Below are 23527 nucleotides of genomic sequence, written 5' to 3'. Positions count from 1 at the left end.
GCCAGCATAGTCAGGTTATGGTGAGAGCTCTCTTTCTGGCTTGCGGATGACTTTCTTCTCACTATGTCCTCACATGGTAGATAAAGGAAAAGCTCTCTGGGGTCTCTCCTTATAAGGGCACTAATCACATTACAAGGGCACCACCTGCAAGACCTCATCTAACCCTAATTACCTCTCAAAGGCCCCATTTCTAAATATTATCACTCACGTGTTAGGGCTTCAACATATGAATTTGGGGAGGAAGGAACATTCAGTCCATAACACCATGTGTGTGAGTATGCCTTCTAAATGGACCTATTTTATCATATTAAGTTGACACAATCCATCGTGTTAAGTATGCAATTCATTTGAATTTTGAAGAAGTCTCTTATTAAGGAGAACCAAGTATTAGACAGGTATTAAACACCAAGTATTAAACACCAAGTATTATCCAGGTAAAATGAAGATAAAAATGGAATCCACAGTAAAGGAAATGGAAGATTCTAATTCTAATAGGGAGAAACAATTATATACATTTTGGCAGCTACCAAACATCATGTACAAAAATTAAAGGATGACCATGAAGCAGTTGGCAAACTGAAGTAACGTGAATAACAAAATAATGAAAACAGCTCTATTGAGATACAAAAAATTCATTCTTTCTGGCCTTTCTTGAACAGTATAAAGTTCAGTAACTATTTTCACTTTGCCTATATTTCTTGGTTTTTATTATCTTGCCTTTTCTAGCCTATTTATTCTATTTCTTACAAGTTTCTTGGGCACTGGGGTATTTTTGTTTTATTTATTTTGTTTATCTCCTTCCCCAAACCCAGTACTGTTTAGTCCATTTATGTTTTCAATAACATTCAGTAATTAATAACTTTGATTTTAAACTAAATGCTCCTAAGATTAGGGCCTAGGATAAGGAATGCAGTTGATACTTGCAGAGTGTCCGTACCATCCACACAGAGAAAGCCAGAACTATAGCTGGAGAAAAGTTTATAACTAATTATTGCCTTTAGACTAAAAAAGGATGACAATTCTCAGGAAATTAAAAGTAAACACCTGCTCTTCTCACCTTGCACATAAGGCTCAGAAATGCCAGAATTCGGGCTTCCCTGGTGGCGCAGTGGTTGGGAGTCTGCCTGCCGATGCAGGGGACGTGGGTTTGTGCCCCGGTCTGGGAAGATCCCACATGCCGCGGAGTGGCTGGGCCCGTTGGCCATGGTCGCTGGGCCTGCGCGTCCGGAGCCTGTGCTCCACGCCGGGAGAGGCCGCAGCGGTGGGAGGCCCGCGTACCACCAAAAAAAAAAAAAAAAAAACGCCGGAATTCCCTTTGCTGGATGGGGGACCATGAACATTGAAAACCAAGGAACTAGAGCCCTTTCTCTGTTCTTTTCTCCCTTCCTTCCTTCAAAAGGGTTTTATTGAGCACCTATGCCAGACACCAAGCATACAAAGATAAACAAGATAGAGCCCTTGTTCTCAAGGATCTGACATTCCAGTGAAGACAGATGGATAATCAGGGAGAATATGATGTAATCGGGAGGTACTCTGGAAATACAGAGGATGGGCACTTAAGTCAGATTGCAAGAGTCACAGAAAGTTTCCTGTGAAGGAGGTGATCTCTAGGTTGGGCCCTGAAGGACAAATAAATGAAGGTGGAGTGGTGTGTAGAAGTAAGCATCAGTGAGTTGCCAGGCAGAGAAGCCTATTAAACTTTAGATATAAAGGTCAAGATCTTTAAATTTGCAGGGTTAACATCCTCATTCTCCAGCCATGCATCCTGGACACACAGCCCATCATAAAATATCAGTGATCCAAACCCCATTTTCCCTAGTGTCTCCTCAGAACTCTGCTTGAACAGTGTCTCGAATTTTTTGCTTATTCTCACCTATAAACACTGAGAGAGATTTCGTCTTATGGAGTAAAAGGCAAGATAGCCACTAAAAGAACACTGTGAAGCATCTCTCTTCACTGCATACAATTTAGTATAGAACAGGCACCTATTTGCTTTGGAATATGACAGAATCCCATTTCCTTCTTGCTATGTTTCTCATGTAACATTATCATACTCTGCTATAAAAATAGGAAGAAACCATTACTCTCTATATATATTTTAAATCCAAAGAAAATAGCAAAACTTGGAACTTCCAAAGCTTTCAGCTATGGTCTCAAGAGTACAGTGTTCATTCTTCTGATAATGGTTATGAGTTAAAATATATTTCTTATATTTACTAATATTACCCTTGATTAAAAATGAAGTGATTATGGTAGCATTCATGTTGGTTTTCAAAGAGCACACAGACTACTGAGTAGAATGTACTTTTAAAATTTGCTAACAAGAAACTATAACTGTTTTTAAAATACATTCTACATTCAAAAAATCCTTTCCTCTTTCTACTAATGATTCTGCTGAAAATTATCTACCATGCTGCCAGAAAAGAGCACAAAAGATTTCTGATTGAGCTTTATTCACACTGAATGAGGTGGGAGGTGACACGGACCAAAAAAGCCAAGGACACAGAAGAGCTGGAACATCAGTTTTGAAGTTAGAAGATTCTAATACGAGACTCAGTTCTTCCTTTACTAACACTTTTTCCTCATGTAGACAACAGGAATAATAACCATGGTCGATTAAAATGTTCTAAGGTCTGAGTCCTTTGAAGAATGTAAAACATCACAGAATACAATAATCTAGTAGTAATTAATTAGTAGTAATGCAAAACTATTTTCCTAGGAAAATGTAGACAGTGACTTTTATGAAATTGCCCTAGGAAATCTGTGGGGTGAGTTAGACACTGGAATGGAAAAGTCCATAGGAAAAGGATTAGAGTAATTGAAACTGCAAATCAGTGAAAAATCATGGGTAATCCCATGATCCCATAAATTCATTTTTTTGCAAGATGATAGAGGGTCCCACTTGTAATGACTTAATTTTTAATACATTACCAGAAGGACTCTGTATCCAATAAATGCCTTGGATATAATATAGAGAGAATAAAATGACTATATCATGCAGTTCATTGCTATATTCTTCACTTTCACGAAAAAATTTTTTTCATTTGAAAATTACAAGTTTATTTGCCTCTAAGAAGAAAAAACAACGAACACCTCTTAGAATTATTCCTTGGATTTTCTCAAATACATCATAAGGTTAATTGCTATACAGAATAAACAAACAAAAAAGCAAGTTAATATATCTGGAAGTCCTACACAACATTAAAAAGCCATTATGAGACTATCTTTTTAAAAAGAACTTATAAAAATATTCTTTTCATTTCTGTTTTACAGCCCTTAAGAACAAAGAAGTGTATATAAGACATTTAGAAATTCTCTAAAAGTGACTTAGAGAATAGCGCTAATCAGATGATCACAGTTGTAAAAAGACAACAGTGATTGGTTTCCTATTAGATATGTACATAACATACATCTAGAAGGGGCTGGAAGGATGCATACCAGCTGCTGAGGGCACTTTCCTTTAGAGAAGGGATAAGTGTGTCTGCAGGGGCCGGGAATGGTGACTTTGACATTTTGCTTTGAATGCTAATGTTTTATTTGAATTTTTGAAATAAGTATTACTCATGTTAAAAACAAAATACAGAGAGGTGAACCACAGTAGGAGACATTTATGCTTACCCACGTCATCAGTACTGCTTCCTGACAGTGACTGGACTTCTGCAGTGGCTATAAATGCTGTCTTCCAAATGTACATTAATCAAAATACAAAGACCTAGTAAATGTTTTCAGAAGTATAGCTTAATTCAATTATGTCTGGAATGTATCACCCATGTTTAGATAGAGGACAGGATAAGCATGCTTGATTTCAAGTTCTCTAAAATGGCACGATGTGTTGCTTTGGCATGGTCACTACTGATGGATTAATGTGACCAGAACAGGCATGACTTATCTTACTGAGTTGCTCCACTGCACTAGAAATGCTGCTCATCTTTTCAGGCCTTTTAAAAAAAACCTGTGTGACTTGTGTCTGAAAAAGCCCAAGAGGACGAAAATATTCAACCGTTTACTTGCTAAGTCGAGGCCAGTGCTCTTTAAAAAGTTGGCTCTTCCCCCACCCTCTAATTACCTTACAATGCCTAAGCCACAACAGAAGGCATGTCAGCACATTTTATTTACATCCCTTGAGGAAAAATCCTCTTGATGTTTTCACTTCATACAGAAGATACATTTGCAGAAGGAAATATTTGGCAGTACTTCAGATGTTCACTGTCTGGTAATGCAATTCTTTTTCTTGATTATGGTAGCTTCTATAATGTTGTATCATTCATGTAGACCATCATACCCCAACTGACTGTATTTATTGACTGAACAGACATAATTTATGCAATCATCTGAACTGGTTAACCTTTTCTTTTACTCTAAGCTTAGAATCTAGCTATGGACTGATTTTAGGCTGAGTTCTATTGTTGAAAGATGTCATGTTCCACTTGGCATACCTACAAAGTTGTCTTTCATTCAAACAGAAGAAGGTCAGCTGACCTGAATGAAGAACACTGGTAATTATAGGTAATTCACTAATATTTATCATGTAGTTTAAAGGGAATGTCAAAGTATCATGCAGACAAGTAACATGTCGACCTAAAATGAATTTTTTCCTTTTACTAATAGAATCGGATTCACATAATCTATAATAGCCTCCAAATAAGAATTCTGTTTGTGTAAGAGTCTTTATCTAAAAAATCTCCCAAATAAAAATGTACCCAGGAAGATGAAACATACACTTTCTTTTTCTTTCTACTAGTAGGGAAAAATCAGTGTGGCTTGATACCTCTAAATTGTGTTCTTGAGCATGTGAACAGCATCCCAGAAAAGATACGGGTTCTCAAGCCATTGAAAAGTCTATCAAAATTGCACAAAGTAACGGGTGAAAAGTCGCCTGTGGAAATATTTATAAAATAAATATTCTGGTTATTGTTTGGACTAACTCTCATGGGTGAAGCTTTATCTTTCATAATGTATAACCAATATATGGTCTAAAACTACACACTTTGGAAACAAGCTATATCTATTGCCTATTCACAATTGTAATGAAAGAAAGAGATTGAGGAGGAGACAAATAAAATAAAAATGCATTTACTCACTGTGTTAAAATTTGGAAACAGCCCAACAGCAGCAGAATTACTGTCTACTGGAAAAGACATAAATGGTTTGATATCCAGTGAAGGCTGCATCATCAGGGTAGGTGTGCGCACAAGAGCAGGAAGGGTAGTAGAGTGGCATGTACTGCCTGCCAAGAACAAAACAAAAATTAATTCAATCTCTTGCTCACATCCATCTCCCTCCCCAACTTACAGTGCAAAAACAAGACTGCTGAGCTGCAACCTGCAAGCGAGAGAGTTATGCTGGGAGTCAGCAAATGGCACAGGAGGAGAAAATACACTTAAAAGGGTCTTCTTGCTCAATGTCTAAGACAGTGAAACAGAATGTGTCCCTATGGCAAAGGTCAAAGGCTGCTCAGACTCTGCTGAGATACACAGTACACAGATCCTACTGGCAGGTGAGGCAGAATATCATCCTCTTGTTCACCAAAAATGTAGGAGAGAGGAGGGGAGGAGCCTCTTGAAGCCGGATGCAATTTACTATTCACAATTATTGAATGGCTAGTCGGCGCATTTTATGCAAATCAGAGATAATTATAGGGTTTTTACCAGGGGAAGTAAACCTTGGACTCTTATAGTTACTGTCCAATCCCAGGAAACTTATCACTCAAACAATTTGTTCTCTTAAAAAAACAAACAGGGGGCTTCCCTGGTGGCGCAGTGGTTGAGAATCTGCCAGCTAGTGCAGGGGACACGGGTTTGAGCCCTGGTCTGGGAGGATCCCACATGCCGCAGAACAGCTAGGCCCATGAGCCACAACTACTGAGCCTGCACGTCTGGAGCCTGTGCTCCGCAACAAGAGAGGCCGCGATAGTGAGAGGCCTGCGCACCGCGATGAAGAGTGGCCCCCGCTTACCACAACTAGAGAAAGCCCTCGCACAGAAATGAAGACCCGACACAGCAAAAATAAATAAGTTAATAAACTCCTACCCCCCCAAAAAATAACAAAACCCCCCAAAAAACCCCAAACAAACAGAAAGTTGCCCTTAGTCTGGACACTGGAGAGTAAAAGAATCTAAAAGGGGTGATTTTAATCAGGGTAGAGGCAGGGTTTTGGGGGACAGGGAGGATTTGGAACCAAATTCTTGACTTCAACTTTTATTTCTAATGAGCCTTGTATTATTTTAGCAACTATCCTTTTAATAATTTATTAGCTGTCTTTACATATCTGGTGTAACCTGTCTGTAGGAGATTTAAAACACTCCTCTCCAGGGTAACATGCATTTTTCTCTAGCCTATAAGCTCTACATACTGCAGATAAGTAATCGCTGCTGCAGGTGGCTCTCCAGGAGACAGGCTCTGATATGCCCTTTCTAAACAAAATACAACAGGCATATTGAGATAAAATTCACTTACTTGAAGTGTACAATTCAATGATTTTCAGCATGTTCAGAGTTGTGCAACCAGGACCACAGGCAATAAAAGAAACTCCATACCCACTGGCAGACACCCCCAATTCTTCCCAACACCTCCAGCTCTTGGTAACCACTAGTCTTTCTGTCTCTACAGATACGTCTATTCTGGACATTTCATTTAAATGAAATCATACAATACGAGTTTTTTTTGTGACTGTTTTCTTTTACTTGGCATGTTTTTAAGGCGCCTCCGTGTTGTAGCATGTATCAGAATTTCATTTCTTTTTAAAGCTGAATAATATTCCATTGTAGATGTACAATTTTTGGCTTATTTATTCATCAGCTGATTGGCATTTGGGTTGTTTCCACTTTTTGGCCATTATGAATAATGCTGCTATGAACATTCGTTTCTAAGTTTTTGTGTGGCAACAGGTTTTTAGTTCTCTTGCATATATACCTAAGAGTGGAATTGGGGATTGTTGGGTCATATGGTAGTCATATGGTAGTCATATGGTTTAACCTTTTGAGAACTTCCAAACTGTTTTCCAAAATGGCTAAACCATTTTACATTACCACCAGCAGGGTATGAAGGTTCCAATTTCTTCTGACATGCCTACCTAGGACCACAAATAATTATATGCCTAAAATCCCCTGCTGGCTTCAAGGAGAAATGAACAGTATGGGAAAATGCTCTGACTATTAAAATTTCCACCAGTCTTCTTTCACGGTGTCCCAGAATAGTTAAAATTTCTATTTCAATGGTATATTTTTTGGTAATGAATTTCCTTAATAAACTCTGCATAATATTTCAAATCATTCCAGAACATTACTCGCAGTAGTGTTTAATGGACTGTCATACCTCATTTACTTTGATCCTAAAAACTGAAAAAAGAGAAGGGCATCTGAAGCATTTATCTGTAATGGCAAGTCTTTAGGTCAGCCTGTCCATTAGGGAATATAGAGTAGGACTCAGCCAAAGAGAATCAGCCAAAAGTATAGGTCAAACAGAATTTTTTTGTGTCTTTTTCTGATGCCAAAGTAAATACTCTGATCTCAGCCTGGCATTCACATAACCACCCTGCATTTAATTACACATTCTCCTTCTAACATTGCTAACTTCAGAGCTTGCAGGTCCAAGATGATATATTTTATCAATATGTCAAATGTTACAGAGGCATTTACTAAAATATTTATCTTAAAAGCTTTGCTTCAAAATCTTAGCTAAGGGACTTCCCTGGTGGCGCAGTGGTTAAGAACCTGCCTGCCACTGCAGGGGACACGGGTTTTATCCCTGGTCCGGGAAGATCCCACATGCTGTGCAGCAGCTAAGCCCGTGCGCCACAACTACTGAGCCTGCACTCTAGAGCCCATGAGCCACAACTACTGAGCCTGCGTGCCACAGCTCCTAAAGCCCGTGTACCTAGAGGCCGTGCTCTGCAACAAGAGAAGCCACCGCAATGAGAAGCCTGCTTACCACAACAGAGAGTAGCCCCCACTCACTGCAACTAGAGAAAGTCTTTGTGCAGCAACGAACACCCAATGCAGCCAAAAAAAGAAAAAAAAAAGCTTAGCTAAATTGAAAAACAGGTATTTCTTATATTAGACCAATGGCCTTTTACTATTTACAATTATTATAATTGTCAAAAGTCTAAAGTCTAAAAGCATACAGTATACTTAAAGCTGCCTGTTAAAAAAGAAACAAAAGGCCTAAAACGGGGTCACTTGTGCTAGTACCTAACCTAATTGCAGTTAGAACCTAGGAATGTAATCCTACTCAGGAATGTTATCCTAACCAGTTAATGTGGAATCTTCTGGTCAGCACCAATGAGGCAACTGGTCATCCATCCCCCAAAGGAAGAGGAAGTAATCTGCCACACAGACTCCTTCTGTCCCGCATAGATAGGTTACCTAAGCCTGAAATAATCCTTTTTGTTTATGACTTTCTTGTCTTGCCTTTAAGAATCTTCCCTTTCTGTAGCCCTGCTCACTGGAGGGGATGCTGCTTGATTCATGAATCGTTCAATAAAACCGATCAGATCTTTAAATTTTACTCAGTTGAATTTTGTCTTTTAACATTTCTGATGAACAAATATATAATTATTTTGCCATTGTAGGTCTCCCAAAGGGAAGCAAAATTCTTTCTCTAAGCCCACAATGGTGGCTCTGATAACATTGTAACACATGGCCCTGGAGAGCCTGCAAGAGTCACTTTGTACTAGCAAACTCAAATCAAACAGAATGCAACATGGAGCTTGTCAAACAGATTGCTCCATCGACAAAGGTCAGAATGTACAATGATCCCCCTTACCCAATCAAATCTCTAGGCTAATAAAGACAGGGCTCGAAAACTACTTAGCTGCCACCCTTCATTAGCAGCTGTTTACCATCTCATTAGCATTTTAATGACAGACAATTTGCCATGTAAAACACAGATTGTTTTAAAGTACTGGTAGATCCTCTGAATAAATATAAATTATGGGGGGAGACCTTCAAGACGGCGGAAGAGTAAGACCTGGAGATCACCTTCCTTCCCACAAATACAACAGAAATACATCTACATGTGGAACAACTCCTACAGAACACCTACTGAACACTGGCAGAAGACTTCAGACCTCCCAAAAGGCAAGAAACTCCAAACCTACCTGGGCAGGGCAAAAGAAAAAAGAAAAAACAGAGACAAAAGAATAAGGACGGAACCTGCACCAGTGGGAGGGAGCCGTGAAGGAGGAAAGGTTTCCACACACTAGGAAGCCCCTTCACTGGTGCAGATGGGGGGTGGGTGGGAAGCTTTGGAGCCGCGGAGGAGAGCGCAGCAACAAGGGTGCAGAGGGCAAAGCGGAGAGATTCCCGCACAGAGGATCGGAGCCGACCAGCACTCACCGGCCTGAGAAGCGTGTCTGCTCGCCCGCCGGGGCGGGTTGGGGCTGGGAGCTGAGGCTTGGGCTTCGGAGGTCAGATCCCAGGAAGAGGACAGGCGTTGGCTGTGTGAATACAGCCTGAAGGGGGCTATTGCGCCACAGCTAGCCAGGAGGGAGTTTGGGGAAAAGTCTGAACTGCTGAAGAGGCAAGAGATCATTGTTTCAGGGTGCGTGAGGAGAGGGGATTCAGAGCACCGCCTAAACGAGCTCCAGAGGCGGGCATGAGCTGCAGCTATCAGCGCAGACCCCAAAGACGGGCGTGGGACGCTAAGGCTGCTGCTGCCGCCACCAAGAAGCCTGTGTGTGAGCACAGGCCACTCTCCACACCTCCCCTCCTGGAAGCCTGTGCAGCCTGCCACTGTCAGGGTCCCGGGATTCAGGGACAATTTCCCCGGGAGAACGCACGGCACACCTCAGGCTGGTGCAACGTCATGCTGGCCTCTGCCGCCGCAGGCTCGCTCCGCATCCGTACCCCTCCCTTCCCCCGGCCTGAGTGAGCCGGAGCCCCTGAAGCAGCAGCTCCTTTAACCCAGTCCTGTCTGGGCAGGAACAGACGCCCTCAGGTGACCTACACGCAGAGATGGGTCCAAATCCAAAGCTGAACCCCAGGAGCTGTGTGAACAAAGAAGAGAAAGGGAAAGTTCTCCCAGCAGCCTCAGGAGCAGCGGATTAAATCTCCACAATCAACTTGATGTACCCTGCATCTGTGGAATGCCTGAACAGACAATGAATCATCCCAAATTGAGGAGGTGGAATTTGGGAGCAGCAAAATATTTCTTTTTTCCCTTTTTCTCTTTTCGTCAGTGTGTATGTGTATGCTTCTGTGTGTGATTTTGTCTGTATAGCTTTGCTTTTACCATTTGTCCTAGGGTTCTGTCTGTCCTTTTTTTTTTTTTAAATAGTTTTTAGTGCTTGTTATCATTGGTGGATTTGTTTTTTGGTTTGGTTGCTCTCTTCTTTCTACTTTTTTCATCTTTTTAATTACTTTTTAATTTTTAATAATTATTTTTTATTTTAATAACTTTATTTTATTTATTTATTTAGTTTTTCTTGCCTACTTGCTTTTTTTCTCCCTTTTCTTCTGAGCCGTGTGGCTGACAGGGTCTTGGTGCTCCCGCCAGGTGTCAGGCCTGTGCCTCTGAGGTGGGAGAGCCAAGTTCAGGACATTGGTTCACCAGAGACCTCCCAGCTCCATGTAATATCAAAGAGCAAAAGGTCTCCCAGAGATCTCCATCTCAACGCTAAGACCCAGCTCCACTCAACGACCAGCAAGCCACAGTGCTGGACATCCTATGCCAAACAACTAGCAAGATAGGAACGCAACCCCACCCATTAGCAGAGAGGCTGCCTAAAATCATAATAAGGTCACAGACACCCCAAAACACACCACCAGACGTGGACCTGCCCACCAGAAAGACAAGATCCAGCCTCACCCACCAGAACACAGGCACCAGTCCCCTCCACCAGGAAGGCTACACAACCCACTGAACCAACCTCACCCACTGGGGGCAGACACCAAAAACAATGGAAACTACGAACCTGCAGCCTGTGAAGAGGAGACCCCCAAACACAGTAAGTTAAGCAAAATGAGAAGACAGAAACACACAGTAGATGAAGGAGCAAGGTAAAAACCCACCATACAAAACAAATGAAGAGGAAATAGGCAGTCTACCTGAAAAAGAATTCAGAGTAATGATAGTCAAGATGATCTAAAATCTTGGAAATAGAATGGAGAAAATACAAGAAACGTTTAACAAGGACCTAGAGAATGGAAGAGCAAACAAACAATGATGAACATCACAATAAATGAAATTAAAAACTCTCTAGAAGGAATCAATAGCAGAATAACTGAGGCAGAAGGACAGATTAGTGACCTGGAAGATAAAATAGTGGAAATAACTACTGCAGAGCAGAATAAAGAAAAAAGAATGAAAAGAATTGGGGACAGTCTCAGAGACCTCTGGGACAATATTAAACGCACCAACATTCAAATTATGAGGGGTCCCAGAAGAAGAAAAGAAAAAGAAAAGGACTGAGAAAATGTTTGAAGAGTTATAGTTGAAAACTTCCTTAATGTGGGAAAGGAAATAGTTAATCAAGTCTAGGAAGCACAGAGAGTCCCACACAGGATAAATCCAAGGAGAAACATGCCAAGACACATATTAACCAAACTATCAAAAATTAAATACAAAGAAAAAATATTAAAAGCAGCAAGGGAAAAACAACAAAGAACATAGAAGGGAATCCCCATAAGGTTAACAGCTGATCTTTCAGCAGAAACTCTGCAAGCCAGAAGGGAGTGGCAGGACATACTGAGAGTGATGAAAGAGAAAAACCTACAACCAAGATTACTCCACCCAGCAAGGATCTCATTCAGATTCGACAGAGAAATTAAAACCCTTACAGACAAGCAAAAGCTAAGAGAATTCAGCACCACCAAACCAGCTCTACAACAAATGCTAAAGGAACTTCTCTTCCTTCTCTTTAGCAGGCAGGAAACACAAGAGAAGGAAAAGACCTACAATAACAAACACAAAACAATTAAGAAAATGGTCATACAAACATACATATTGATAATTGCCTTAAATGTAAATGGATTAAATGCTCCAACCGAAAGACATAGACTGGGTGAATGGATACAAAAACAAAACCCATATATATGTTGTCTACAAGAGACACACTTCAGACTGAAAGTGAGGGGATGGAACAAGATATTCCATGCAAATGGAAATCAAAAGAAAGCTGGAGTAGCAATTCTCGTACCAGACAAAATAGACTTTAAAATAAAGACTATTAGAAGAGACAAAGAAAGACACTACATAATGATCAAGGGATCAATCCAAGAAGAAGATATAACAATTGTAAATATTTATGCACCCAACATAGGAGCACCTCAAAACATAAGGCAAATGCTAACAGCCATAAAAGGGGAAATCGACAGTAACACAATCATAGTAGGGGACTTTAACACCCCACTTTCACCAATGGACAGATCATCCAAAAGGAAAATAAGGAAACACAAGCTTTAAATGATACATTAAACAAGATGGACTTAATTGATATTTATAGGATATTCCATCCAAAAACAACAGAATACACTTTCTTCTCAAGTGCTCATGGAACATTCTGCAGGATAGATCATATCTTGGGTCACAAATCAAGCCTTGGTCAATTTAAGAAAATTGAAATCTTATCAAGTACCTTTTCTGACCACAATGCTATGACACTAGATATCAATTACAGGAAAAAAATCTGTGAAAAATACAAACACATGGAAGCTAAACAATACACTATTTAATAACCAAGAAATCACTGGAGAAATCAAAGAGGAAATCAAAAATATGTAGAAACAAATGACAATGAAAACACGACGACCCAAAACCTATGGAGGTTCCTTAAAAGACTAAAAATAGAACTACCATACGACCCAGCAATCCCACTACTGGGCATATACCCCGAGGAAACCATAATTCAAAAAGAGTCATGTACCAAAATGTTCATTGCAGCTCTATTTACAATAGCCATGACATGGAAACAACCTAAGTGTCCACTGACTGATGAATGGATAAGGAAGACGTGGCACATCTATACAATGGAATATTACTCAGCCATCAAAAGAAACGAAATTGAGTTTTTTGTAATGAGGTGGATGGACCTAGAGTCTGTCATACAGATGAAGTAAGTCAGAAAGAGAAAAACAAATACCGTACACTAACACATATATAAGGGGAAAAAAAGGTTATGAAGAACCTAAGAGCAGGACAAGAATAAAGACACAGACGTAGAGAATGGACTTGAGGACATGGGGAGTGGGAAGGGTAAGCTGGGATGAAGTGAGAGAGTGGCATGGACTTATATATACTACCAAATGTAAAACAGACAGGTAGTGGGAAGCAGCTGCAAAGCACAGGGAGATCAGCTAGGTGCTTTGTGACCACCTAGAGGGGTGGGATAGGGAGGGTGGGAGGGAGACGCAAGAGGGAGGAGATATGGGGATCTATGTATACATATAGCTGATTCACTTTGTTATACAGCAGAAACTAACACACCATTGTAAAGCAATTATACTCCAGTAAAGATGTTAAAATATATATATATATAAACTATGCTTTCATCAATTCCCTCACCTCAACCTTGCTGTTTTCACTTTTAATACCTGCTTTTTAATACCACTTCACCAAAACTGATTGCTTCAAAGGACGTTTTTGCAAGTGGAAAATGAGTGGGAATAAACTGCACTTTTTCCACAGGTTAGTTTGGGCTTTGATCCCTCTGTCACCTTTTCCAGATTTTGTTGCTGCTGTTGCTGCTGGGGAATATTTCTCCTCACCTCGGGATGCCCAAAATTCAGTGGGAGATACAAGCAGAAATTGGGCCAAAATTCGTTGCACCCTGAAAGAAAATGCTTAATCTCTCTAAAACTCAAGGACTCACTGAGGAAAAGAAGATTGAAAATATAATGAGTAGGTATTTCAACACAAAGGGTGGTAAAATGTTCCCATGACATTGCTGTTCTCGTGGAAAAGAGCCAACCCTCTGTCGTTTGTACCAAGGATTTGGCAATATTATGTAAAATACTTCCTATATGTATTTCTGTTTCAAAGCATAGGATATACTCTTGTATGTGTCATAATAAATTGAGTCATAATAGTTCTCCACCTTATTTGAAAATAAGGCTTTTTACATCAGTTAATGTATATATATTTATGAAACTGCCTGTACTAAAATTAAACACACATGTACAAACATGCATACCCCAAAGATCTAACAGTCACCACTCTCATTATGGAAATTCCACACATCCGTATATTCTCCCATAAGCATGCAATTAACCTTCTCCCATAAATTTCATTTTGATGGTAAAATCCAAGTTGTATTCATCTACAGCTATGAAACCAACAATATGTGAAGGGCAACTCACCACTATGGTCATAAAGAAAACTATTATTTCAGCCAACTGCCTCTGTAACATAATAGGTGCCTTACTATGTCAGTGGATTATGTCATAATCCAGCACAATAAAACCTCCATTGAGGACCAGGTGACACTTGAAATGATTGCCGTAGTCTTGACCCTAAGGAATAGACCTTTGAAGGTCTACTTAGGTTATAACTTTGAGGCTTTCTTTAGGTACCAAAACACAAACAAACAAAACATCTCATTCTTAGAAAGGAGAGTATGCCAAAGTCACAGAAAATCTGCACGGAGAAGCATTTTCAGAATGAGATCAAATGTGCATACAGTCTACAATATATCCTGCGGCAGGAGTTTCTTCCAATGCCGTTATTATGTATGTTTGCTTTAGTGAGCACTGAAATAAAAAACTTCACATACTATAAAAATCTATTAGGCAGAGACAATGTCGATTATAGAACTCCCAAAGATTTCTTTAAAGAAATTAAAATGAGTGGCATTTCAGATTTTCCACTAAATTCAGATTTCTCTTTTTATTGCTTTTCCAGCTTTGTTGCGCCTTATACGGAGTAACTTTCCCTCTTACCAGACAGTCACCAACCAGCATCTCCTCCACCCCTTCCCTCACTATTTCCATTTTTATCCGTCTGCCGTGTGAGAAAAACAAGAAGCGAAGTGTGGGAGAAAGGTGAATAGTTTATGTGACTGATAAAGGGTTGTGCTTCTGAAAAGGCCACACAACATAATAACAGAGATAACATTTTTATAGTGCATGTACCAGGCACTACCCTAAGCACATTACATATGCATACACACATATAAGTATATAACATTTCCATATATACTCATTTATATATATAAAATTATATATTTATATCATTTTTATCATATATCATTTATATGTTAATATTATATATTAAGTATATAATCATTTCTGTATATTGAATGAGTATATGTACAAGTACATATACAAATATACTTATAATAACCCAATGAACAAGGTACTATTACTAGCCCCATTTTATAGATGACAAACTGAGGCACCAAGAGATTAAGCCCAATTTCATACAGTTTGTACGAGGAGGAGTCAGGATTCAAACCCAGGCAACCTGACTACTTAATTCTTCTTTTTACTACTATGCCATGGTAACCAAATTGAATATCTGAAAATACCTCAGTTACATACACACATTCTCTAGCTGTAGATAGAAACATTTTACCATCAAACTAAGAGATTTAAACTGTTGGATCTCCTTTGCAACTGGGAATTCGTTAAAACTTTCATTTGAGCTTAATGTAGTATTGATGCTGAGATAACTAAAATGTATAAGATTTTTTTAATGCTCTATAAGAATATATTTATCTAAAAATAACCTTCCCTAAATAATAGTATTATTTAATTCAGTAAACACTTATGGGGGACCAACTGTTCAAGGCACAGTGCTGACAGTTACAGGGAGTATAAACTGAGTCAGACAGAATTTATTTTACTTACTAAGAGAAGATAAGAAAATAAAAACTACCATTTAGTGAGATTCTACTCTATGCCAGGTACTGTGCTAAGTGATGTGTGTCCCTTATTTTATTAAATTACAACACAATTCTATGAGGTTTGTATTATTATTCCCATTTTACAGTTGAGAAAGGTAAGGCTTGGAGAGATTAAGATCACAATATATGGTAGGGTCTGGGTCCAAACTCCTGTTTGACTCTAAAGCCCATGCAATCATTCCAAAAAGTAAGCTATTTATAAAGTTGTTACGTGAAAAAGATTCTATCATCAAATACATATAGAAAATGTTGGTTTCACGGAAGTTTGATGGTTTTTTTCTGCAAAACCTCTTGGAGCTTTTAATTTAGTAATGGGTACTGTGAATGTCTAGTCAGATATAATTTCTACCCTCAATTTGAGAATGAATCAATCCTTTTTATTTTCATAGAGGTCTGGGATAACCATGATACTATGGCATGTCCTTCAGGCTGCTGTCTTATACACATTAAAAGCACCAATTCAGGAGAAAGCAGATGACTTTCAGGTCCACCACTTTCTTGTTGTATGACCTTAGACAAGTGATTTTACTTCTATATACCTCTATTTTCTTTTCTATAAATTGGGGAAATACGAGGACCTGCATTATAGGACTGGTAGGAGAACTAACTGAGATTTTTCTATACAAAGTACTTAGCCCTGTGCCTGGCACCTAGCAAGTGTTCATTAAGTTTCCGTTACTGTAGTTATGAACTATTCCTACCCCTGTGACACTATGCCATATCCCTGGAGAGCATAAATAGTTAAATCCATTAATACTTATAAAAGGCAGGATATGTCAGTCGTCATATATTATCAACAAAATTTTAAGGAAGTTCAAGACAGAAAGAAATTAGATCTGGTTAGGAGCTGGGTTCATAAATATTTCCATAGGTGAACTATCTCTTAAGACAAGCCTGAGGAATGGTTAGTATTTTGAGAGGTGGGTATGGGAGAATGGTGAAGGGAACTGCATAAGCAAAAAGCATAGAAATATGGAATGTATTAAAATTTAAAACTTGTTCAGGCACTCAGGAGTTCTTAGTGTTTCTGGATCAGAAGGTAAACAGTAAAGAGAAAAGCAGAACATCTTTGTGACCTTGGAGTAAGCAAAGGTTTCTTAAATAGGAAACAAAAAGTGCTAATCATAAATGAAACAAATGACAAATATACTCTATTAAGAATACGAATGTAAGGATAAGACATGATCAAGGGAATGAAAAGGCCATCCAGAGAGTATGAGATGATATTCACAATATATGTATTTTGACAAAGGACTTGAATCTAGAATAAAGAACTCCTACAGATCAGTAAGACAAAGACAACGCAGTAGGAAAATTGGGCAAAAGACTTGAATGGACACTTCACAAAAGTAGATATTAAAATGGCCTGTAAACATATGAAAAAGCACCTAACTTCATTAGTCATTAGGGATATGCATTAACCTATGAGATATTGCTACATACCCACAAGGATGGTTACAATGAAGAAAGACAGAGATTACCAAGTGCTGACAAGGATATGGAGCAACCAGAGTTCTTATCTGAAGGTAAATTGTTATAACTATGTTGAAAAACGATTTAGCAATGTCTACTAAAACTGAATATACACTTACTCTATGACTCAGCAATTCTACTTCCAAGTATATAGCTAACAGAAATGATCTGTATAAGAAAGTTCATAGCAATACTATATATAATAGCCCTAAATTGAAAACTGGCCAATTAACTAATCAACAAAGAAAGAACAATTCTGGTATCTTCACACAACCTGACATTCACACAATATGGAATACAGCAATAAGATAAAATGGTATATGGTGACGTGAAACAACGAATAAACCTTGTAATGTCGAGAAAAATAACTAAAATAAAGGAACATACATCAACATGCTGTATGATACCATTTATTTAAAGCACACAATCAGGCAAAACTAATCTATGCCGTTAGTTAGGATTATGGCGATTTTTGTAGGAAGGGTAGGATGAGGTTAGGGTGCAGTGACTGGAAGGGAGCATGAAAGGGACTTCTAGGATATTGGAAATGTTCTTTTATTAGATCTTAGTGCTAGTTTCACAGGTGTGTATGTGTGTATACATTCATTCAACTGTACATTTATGTGCACTTTTCTGTATGTTACATTTCAATAGAAAATTTTAAAAAGTGATATATTCAATGTTATTAACTTTAGTAAACTACTTTGACACATAGAGGCAAAATTCCTCAACAAGAAGAACATCTTGAAATACTCTCAAGTTTGCGTAATTTTAAGATAAGTATGTTTTCTTAAGTTCTTTTCTACTGCCAGCTTGATTTTGCTCAAAATGATTTGTGAGAAAATAAAATTCCCTTTAATGCTGATATTTCCTTGCTGCACTTCATAAGTGGCTAGAGGAGACTGACAGAGAATCCAGGGATGCCAAAGAGAAAAAAGTATATCTAGAACTCTGAGTCTGTAAAGTCTTAACAATTGGCAGCTTTGTGCCTGAATCTCCCTTGGGGCAGTTCAGGGTTCCCTCCAAAATGCTCCAACAGCAGCAGCATTCTGGCAGAATGTTGACTTTAAAAATAACTTCTTCTGAGTACCACCCTGAAGTTTATAAGCAATAATGAAGTGCTGCATCAAAAACAGCAGTGAAGCCACATCATGATTTAAGCCACAATGTCCTTTGGGTTCGTGGTAATATGCCAGCTTTTACACAAATTGATGAATCTTTCACTAAGATGCAATGAATGACTTTTTGGATGTATAGCAATAGAATACATAGAACCCAGTGGTGGTTCATTTATATCTGAATATTTATATCTGAATATTTATATCTGAATATTTTGTCCACGCACTGTTTCTTATATTTAACTTTTGAAAAAATGGGTAAGATTTATTTACTATAGAGTACAAAATACAGTTTGATTAAACATGTGACATACTTCCTTAGCTGCAATCCTTTTTTAAAGCAGCATTGAAAAATCTGAGAATTTCAGAATTTAAGTAAAGCAGATAATTGGTTCACGAAAATGTCTTAAGAACCAACTGTCTTCTTTAAGCTGAATTTAAATAAGTTTCTCTCTGTTACAGTTTTCTTCACTTGTAACCCAATATTATTAAGCATGCTCGTGAAAAGAAGGAAAGTCAAAGAAGAGAAAATAGAGTTCTGACAAATGCTTTGTCAAGTTTTTTGAAATAGTTTTTAATACACCTAACTTATCAAAAGGGAATGTCATGTGCTTAAGTTCCTAAATTACTAAGTCTTTAGAGAAGCCAAAATTATCTCCAGACAGGGCTTTACTAAAATTGTCTGAGGTCGAGACTGGATTGGGAGGTCAGGAGCCTGACGGAATTTTCTGGCAAAAAGACGTAGGGAGATGGTCTTGAGCTACATTTGCCCAGTGACTTCTGTCTATGGCGTCAAGATGCTTTCTTGAAATCTGACGCCTCTTTTGGTTTCAGAGGAACTCTTTGCTCTCCCTTTACAGCATGCTAGGGACATAATGGCAGTATGACTTATTTTAGAAACCTTCCTAAAACTACAGACTTTCCTAGGAAAGAGAACTATGTTTCTCAAACTGCTGAATATTTCTAGAGGAACTATAGTTCATAAAATTTTAGCAGTAAACATAATTTAGGAATCCACCCTTCATCTTATATGAGAAAAATGGGATTAGGAGAACTTAATCTAGCATGGTACCTGACTGATGGTAGGAATCAAATTTAGAGCTCATTGCCTAGAGACAACTATTTCAAATACTTGTCTGTACAATCAAAGATGTACAAGAATCATATATTGAAGTCTTTATCTTCTTTAAAAATTTAAGTAGATTAGTATTTAGTCTGTTTTCTTTTTGTATATAGACTGAAATTTAGAAGTACTCATTTTTAAATGAGATTTTAATTTTAATGGTTTTATTAATATGAATACTGGAAGAAATTAAATGAAAGAGAAAATCTAATGTGGCCAAGAGCCAACATTCTTTCCCTTTTAAAAAGCAGCAGCAGATTGATTACAACACCTAATTTTAAATAATTATTTTAGTATTCCCAATGGGGAAAAAAAGAGAGAAGCAAAATTCATTCAAACTATGCTTTTAACCATACTGTTTGGATCAATATAACTAATTCAAATAGCTTCACAGGAGGAGGTACACACATTTCTGTTGGTGGCTTTTATACTAAAGTTCTATCAGAAGTGTAACAAAAATGCTATCTGAAAAGACACATTTTTCCAAGCAATGGCAATTGACCTTCTACTGGAACAGATGAAAGAAGCAGGGCCTTACGGGGACAGCTCACAGGAAGGGGCTGCATGCAACAACTCGGGAGGTCAGCACACCCAGCTGCTGCTATAAATTCTAGCTCCGGGACACCAAATGTTTTGCCCCCTAGTTTCAGAGAATTTCAGTTTTGCGTTCAGTGTCTAGGCTGTTTACATTTAAGAACCAAAGATGGGGAAAGAAAAGAAGAATACTGGTTTACTTAACGGTCCTTTTAAAAAGATATTTTTCTCCCAGAAACTCCCCCAATTTAAAGAAACAAAGTTAATATTTGCTCTGCCAGTGTTCTCTACTCCCACCTTGGTAGAGAAAAGAGGTTTCCTTAGCTTAAATATTAACCAGACATTTCAAAGCTATTCAAAAGCTGTTGCCCATGTTAAAAAAAAATTAAAAAAAAAAAAAAGCAATAGGCTCCTAGAAAACACAAAATGGGAATAAAGAGAAGAGTAAAAACTGTGTTAAAATCCTCTACCCTTTTTGCATGCATATCTCATGACCACCATAATTATAGTGCACCATAGAGAATTCAGAAAAAATCCTAGTGGAGTATTATAATGATTACATAGTGACTGCCATAGACGAGACCACTCTTGGTCCTCTATCAGCCAAGAAGCCATTTTTATCCAGGAGCAGTAGAGATGGCTCCCACCTGGCAGCCAGGGCTGCTGTGCAAGCAGCATGAAAGCCACCATTCCATCCCTGTGGAAACCTGGTATGGGGTGACAAATCTGGCCATGCGAGGGATAGGGTGAGCAGAAATTGTGGGTAATGGGGAGACAGTGGGGTTAGAATGGGGAAAAGGATGAGGCGGATTTGGAGAGGAAAGGAAGAGTGGTGTAAGTTTGGCTGAATTTTGCCAAGTGGACTAGAATTGGCACCAATGCCTTATTTGGAATTTCCTAACATCTCACTCCTAAAATGATTTTCTTCTTTTTCATCTTCAATTGTTTGGCAGAAATCTGTATGGAATGAAGTAGACCAGAGCAAAAACTGTATCAGTAGGAACAACCTAATTAAGCAGGGCATCTAAGTCCTTCAAACAAAGGAGCTGGGCAACTGGGAGACACCCTTATCCTGAGACACACGGAGAGTCTTGTGACCCAGGGATGCTTGCACTACAAAGGGTCTTTAGTGGGTATTAAACAGAATGGCCAATCCCTGGCCTGGTTTCTTGGAACTCTGCCACTGTCCTGACATCCTAGAAATGGATGCTACTTGCTTCAGTCATGCAGGCAGCTTCTGGGGCACTAGTGATATGCAAAACAGCATCAGATAAGGCCCTCTGGTGAATGCCCAAGGATTTTCTGCATTGGAAGTGATTCATCATAAATGATTGTGCCTGTCCCTGTGTATCATGTTTATTCTTGCACCTTTATAATGTTTTTATTCTTTGGAATTTCTTTTTGGCTTCCCAAATGACTCCTTCTCATTCCCCCTGTGAACACCAAAAGTCAAAGACATAGTGATTTTTTAATAAGGAGCCGCATGGAAAGCAGAGAATTTAATCACAGCACTCATCATTTTCCTTTTCAATGATTTGCTTTCTAAGGCAACAAAGGAATGGAAAAATTTTCTTTTAGAAGAACATTTGTTTTCACTCTTGGCCTCTTCTGAACTTCAAACAGCCTTTTACGCTCCCTTTGTTTTAAAGGAAACAAATGGAAAGCAAACATTCATAAAAGTGGACTTGGTGCTCAACACATTTAATATGACAAAGTGTGTTGAAATTTCAGTTAAAGAAAATGCAAAAAGAATCCAAAGTTCTCAAATTGCACAATCTCTATTTTCAAACTCTGATTGACTTGTGTCTCTTTTCTCTAACACCCACTTCCTCTCTCTCTCTCTTATCCCGCTCTGTGTCCCTAGTCTCCCGCATCCCACCTGTTTCTCTTTTCTGCCTCTCTCATCTCTCTTAGCTCTCTGATGTCTCTGGCATTTTCTGTCTCTGTCTCTGTATGTGTATGTGCCTGTCTGTCTCTCTCATCTCTTCGTCTCTGTCTCTCACCACTAAATACTGCTGGGGAACTAGAAAGCACTCTTAAAATTTGTCATTTGCCTTTTTTGCAGCTATATTGTATTAATTTCATTTTCAGTATTTGATTCTATAAATCAGAAGATTAATAGCAAGACTTTGCTAATATCAGGGTGAGTTTGTCTCCATAACAAGATAAAACAATTAAATTAAGGCCGTATCTCCAGTTATGTCTCAAGCCGTCAGGTCAGTTGCAACAACTGAGCACTGTTTCACATGTGCTTACATGATAGTGCCTGCCACCCGCATGACAGAATGGGGCAAGTTAAGAACTTAAATCCACCATAGAATTTAATGGTATCTTTTTACAGAAATTCATCATCAGTGTCCTGGGTTATACAAATTCTATAACTTTTCATCGAGGAGCACAGGGTGATTTTACGTATATTAAGTAGACTTCAAAACTGTTACATGGCTTACGATCATCCCACGTTTTGCTGATGAAAAAACGATGCTCAGGGATAAATAATTCCATGACAAAGCATATAGACAAAAATGAAACCAATTATGGACCCAGGGCTAGAAAAAAATTTCTTCCAAAATCAGGTACTAGCCTAATAAGGATAACGATACTGAGCAACAGCGTCTGCTAAGAGGTCCCACAATACAGGGTCTCTAGGACCTTGGAAAAATTAATGCACACTGGCCTTAATTTACTCATTTTCTGCAAGAGTCTACTGAACCCTGAGTGTTTACACCCCTAATCCACAAATGAGGTAGAATAAAAGAAGCTGATACTTTTTCAGTATTTTCCAAACCACCTGAAATCTCACTGGGGACAATGAGATAAAAACATCTTCCTACTGCCAAGAGTTTCTAAGTTTCTAACAGTAATATTTATTCACGTTTAAAAATGGCAAAATTGAAAGAAAAAGGATTTTTTTAGGTGGGGAGAACTGAAGTAACAATATTAAAATAAAAATAATTTCACAAATATCTATTGTATACATACAAAATACATCTATCCTCATGACAGACAATACTCCCTCTTGAGGAGCTAAACTTACCTGGTTTCCAGAGAGATTTCTATGCCCAAAGGTCTAAATAAACATGAAGCCATTGAGTTTTGATTTGAACTAGATGGAACATTAAAAGCTTGAAATGTGCCTATCATAAAAATCATGTGACAAGAGTATAAATCACCCATGTCACTCAATTTTATTACAGGCTACCAGCCACTGTTCTGTCAGTCTGAATGTGAATTCTTGAGCATGTACAATCATCCGCTTAAATATACTTCCTGAAGAGAATAGAAAAGAGAGAGCGTTCTAACATACTTGGATTAAACCTAAATCTTATTTTTACCTAGTAAAAATGTGAGACAAATATCAAAAGAAAAAGGAACTGTAGTTCATAAAGACAAAGGAAATGTGGGAAGTCTGTCACATCTTTATTATACTTAGCAAAGTGAC

The 23527-nt window shown here is 38.4% G+C and overlaps 1 protein-coding gene across 14 annotated transcripts in view; it reads right to left on the bottom strand.

Moving 5' to 3' along the window:
• The window catches only part of ZNF385B (zinc finger protein 385B), a 143513-nt gene that overhangs the window by 78698 nt on the left and 41288 nt on the right, over positions 1-23527 (bottom strand). For 4 of the 14 annotated variants that reach the window (XM_082658470.1, XM_082658467.1, XM_082658469.1 and 1 more), the window contains one exon: positions 5082-5227. In XM_082658470.1, coding sequence (XP_082514596.1) covers positions 5082-5227 — 146 coding nt within the window. Of the gene's footprint in view, positions 1-5081; positions 5228-9041; positions 9097-9334; positions 9471-9944; positions 9985-23122; positions 23180-23527 lie in introns of those variants that run through there. The other 10 variants (XR_014296995.1, XM_082658457.1, XM_082658460.1 and 7 more) reach the window with 8 other exon arrangements.

Source organism: Grampus griseus, assembly GCF_964374135.1.
Source record: "Grampus griseus genome assembly, chromosome: 7".
Lineage (NCBI taxonomy): Eukaryota > Metazoa > Chordata > Mammalia > Artiodactyla > Delphinidae > Grampus > Grampus griseus.
The sequence above is the reverse complement of the archived record's forward strand: the minus strand, read 5'-3'. Positions and strand labels throughout refer to the sequence as shown.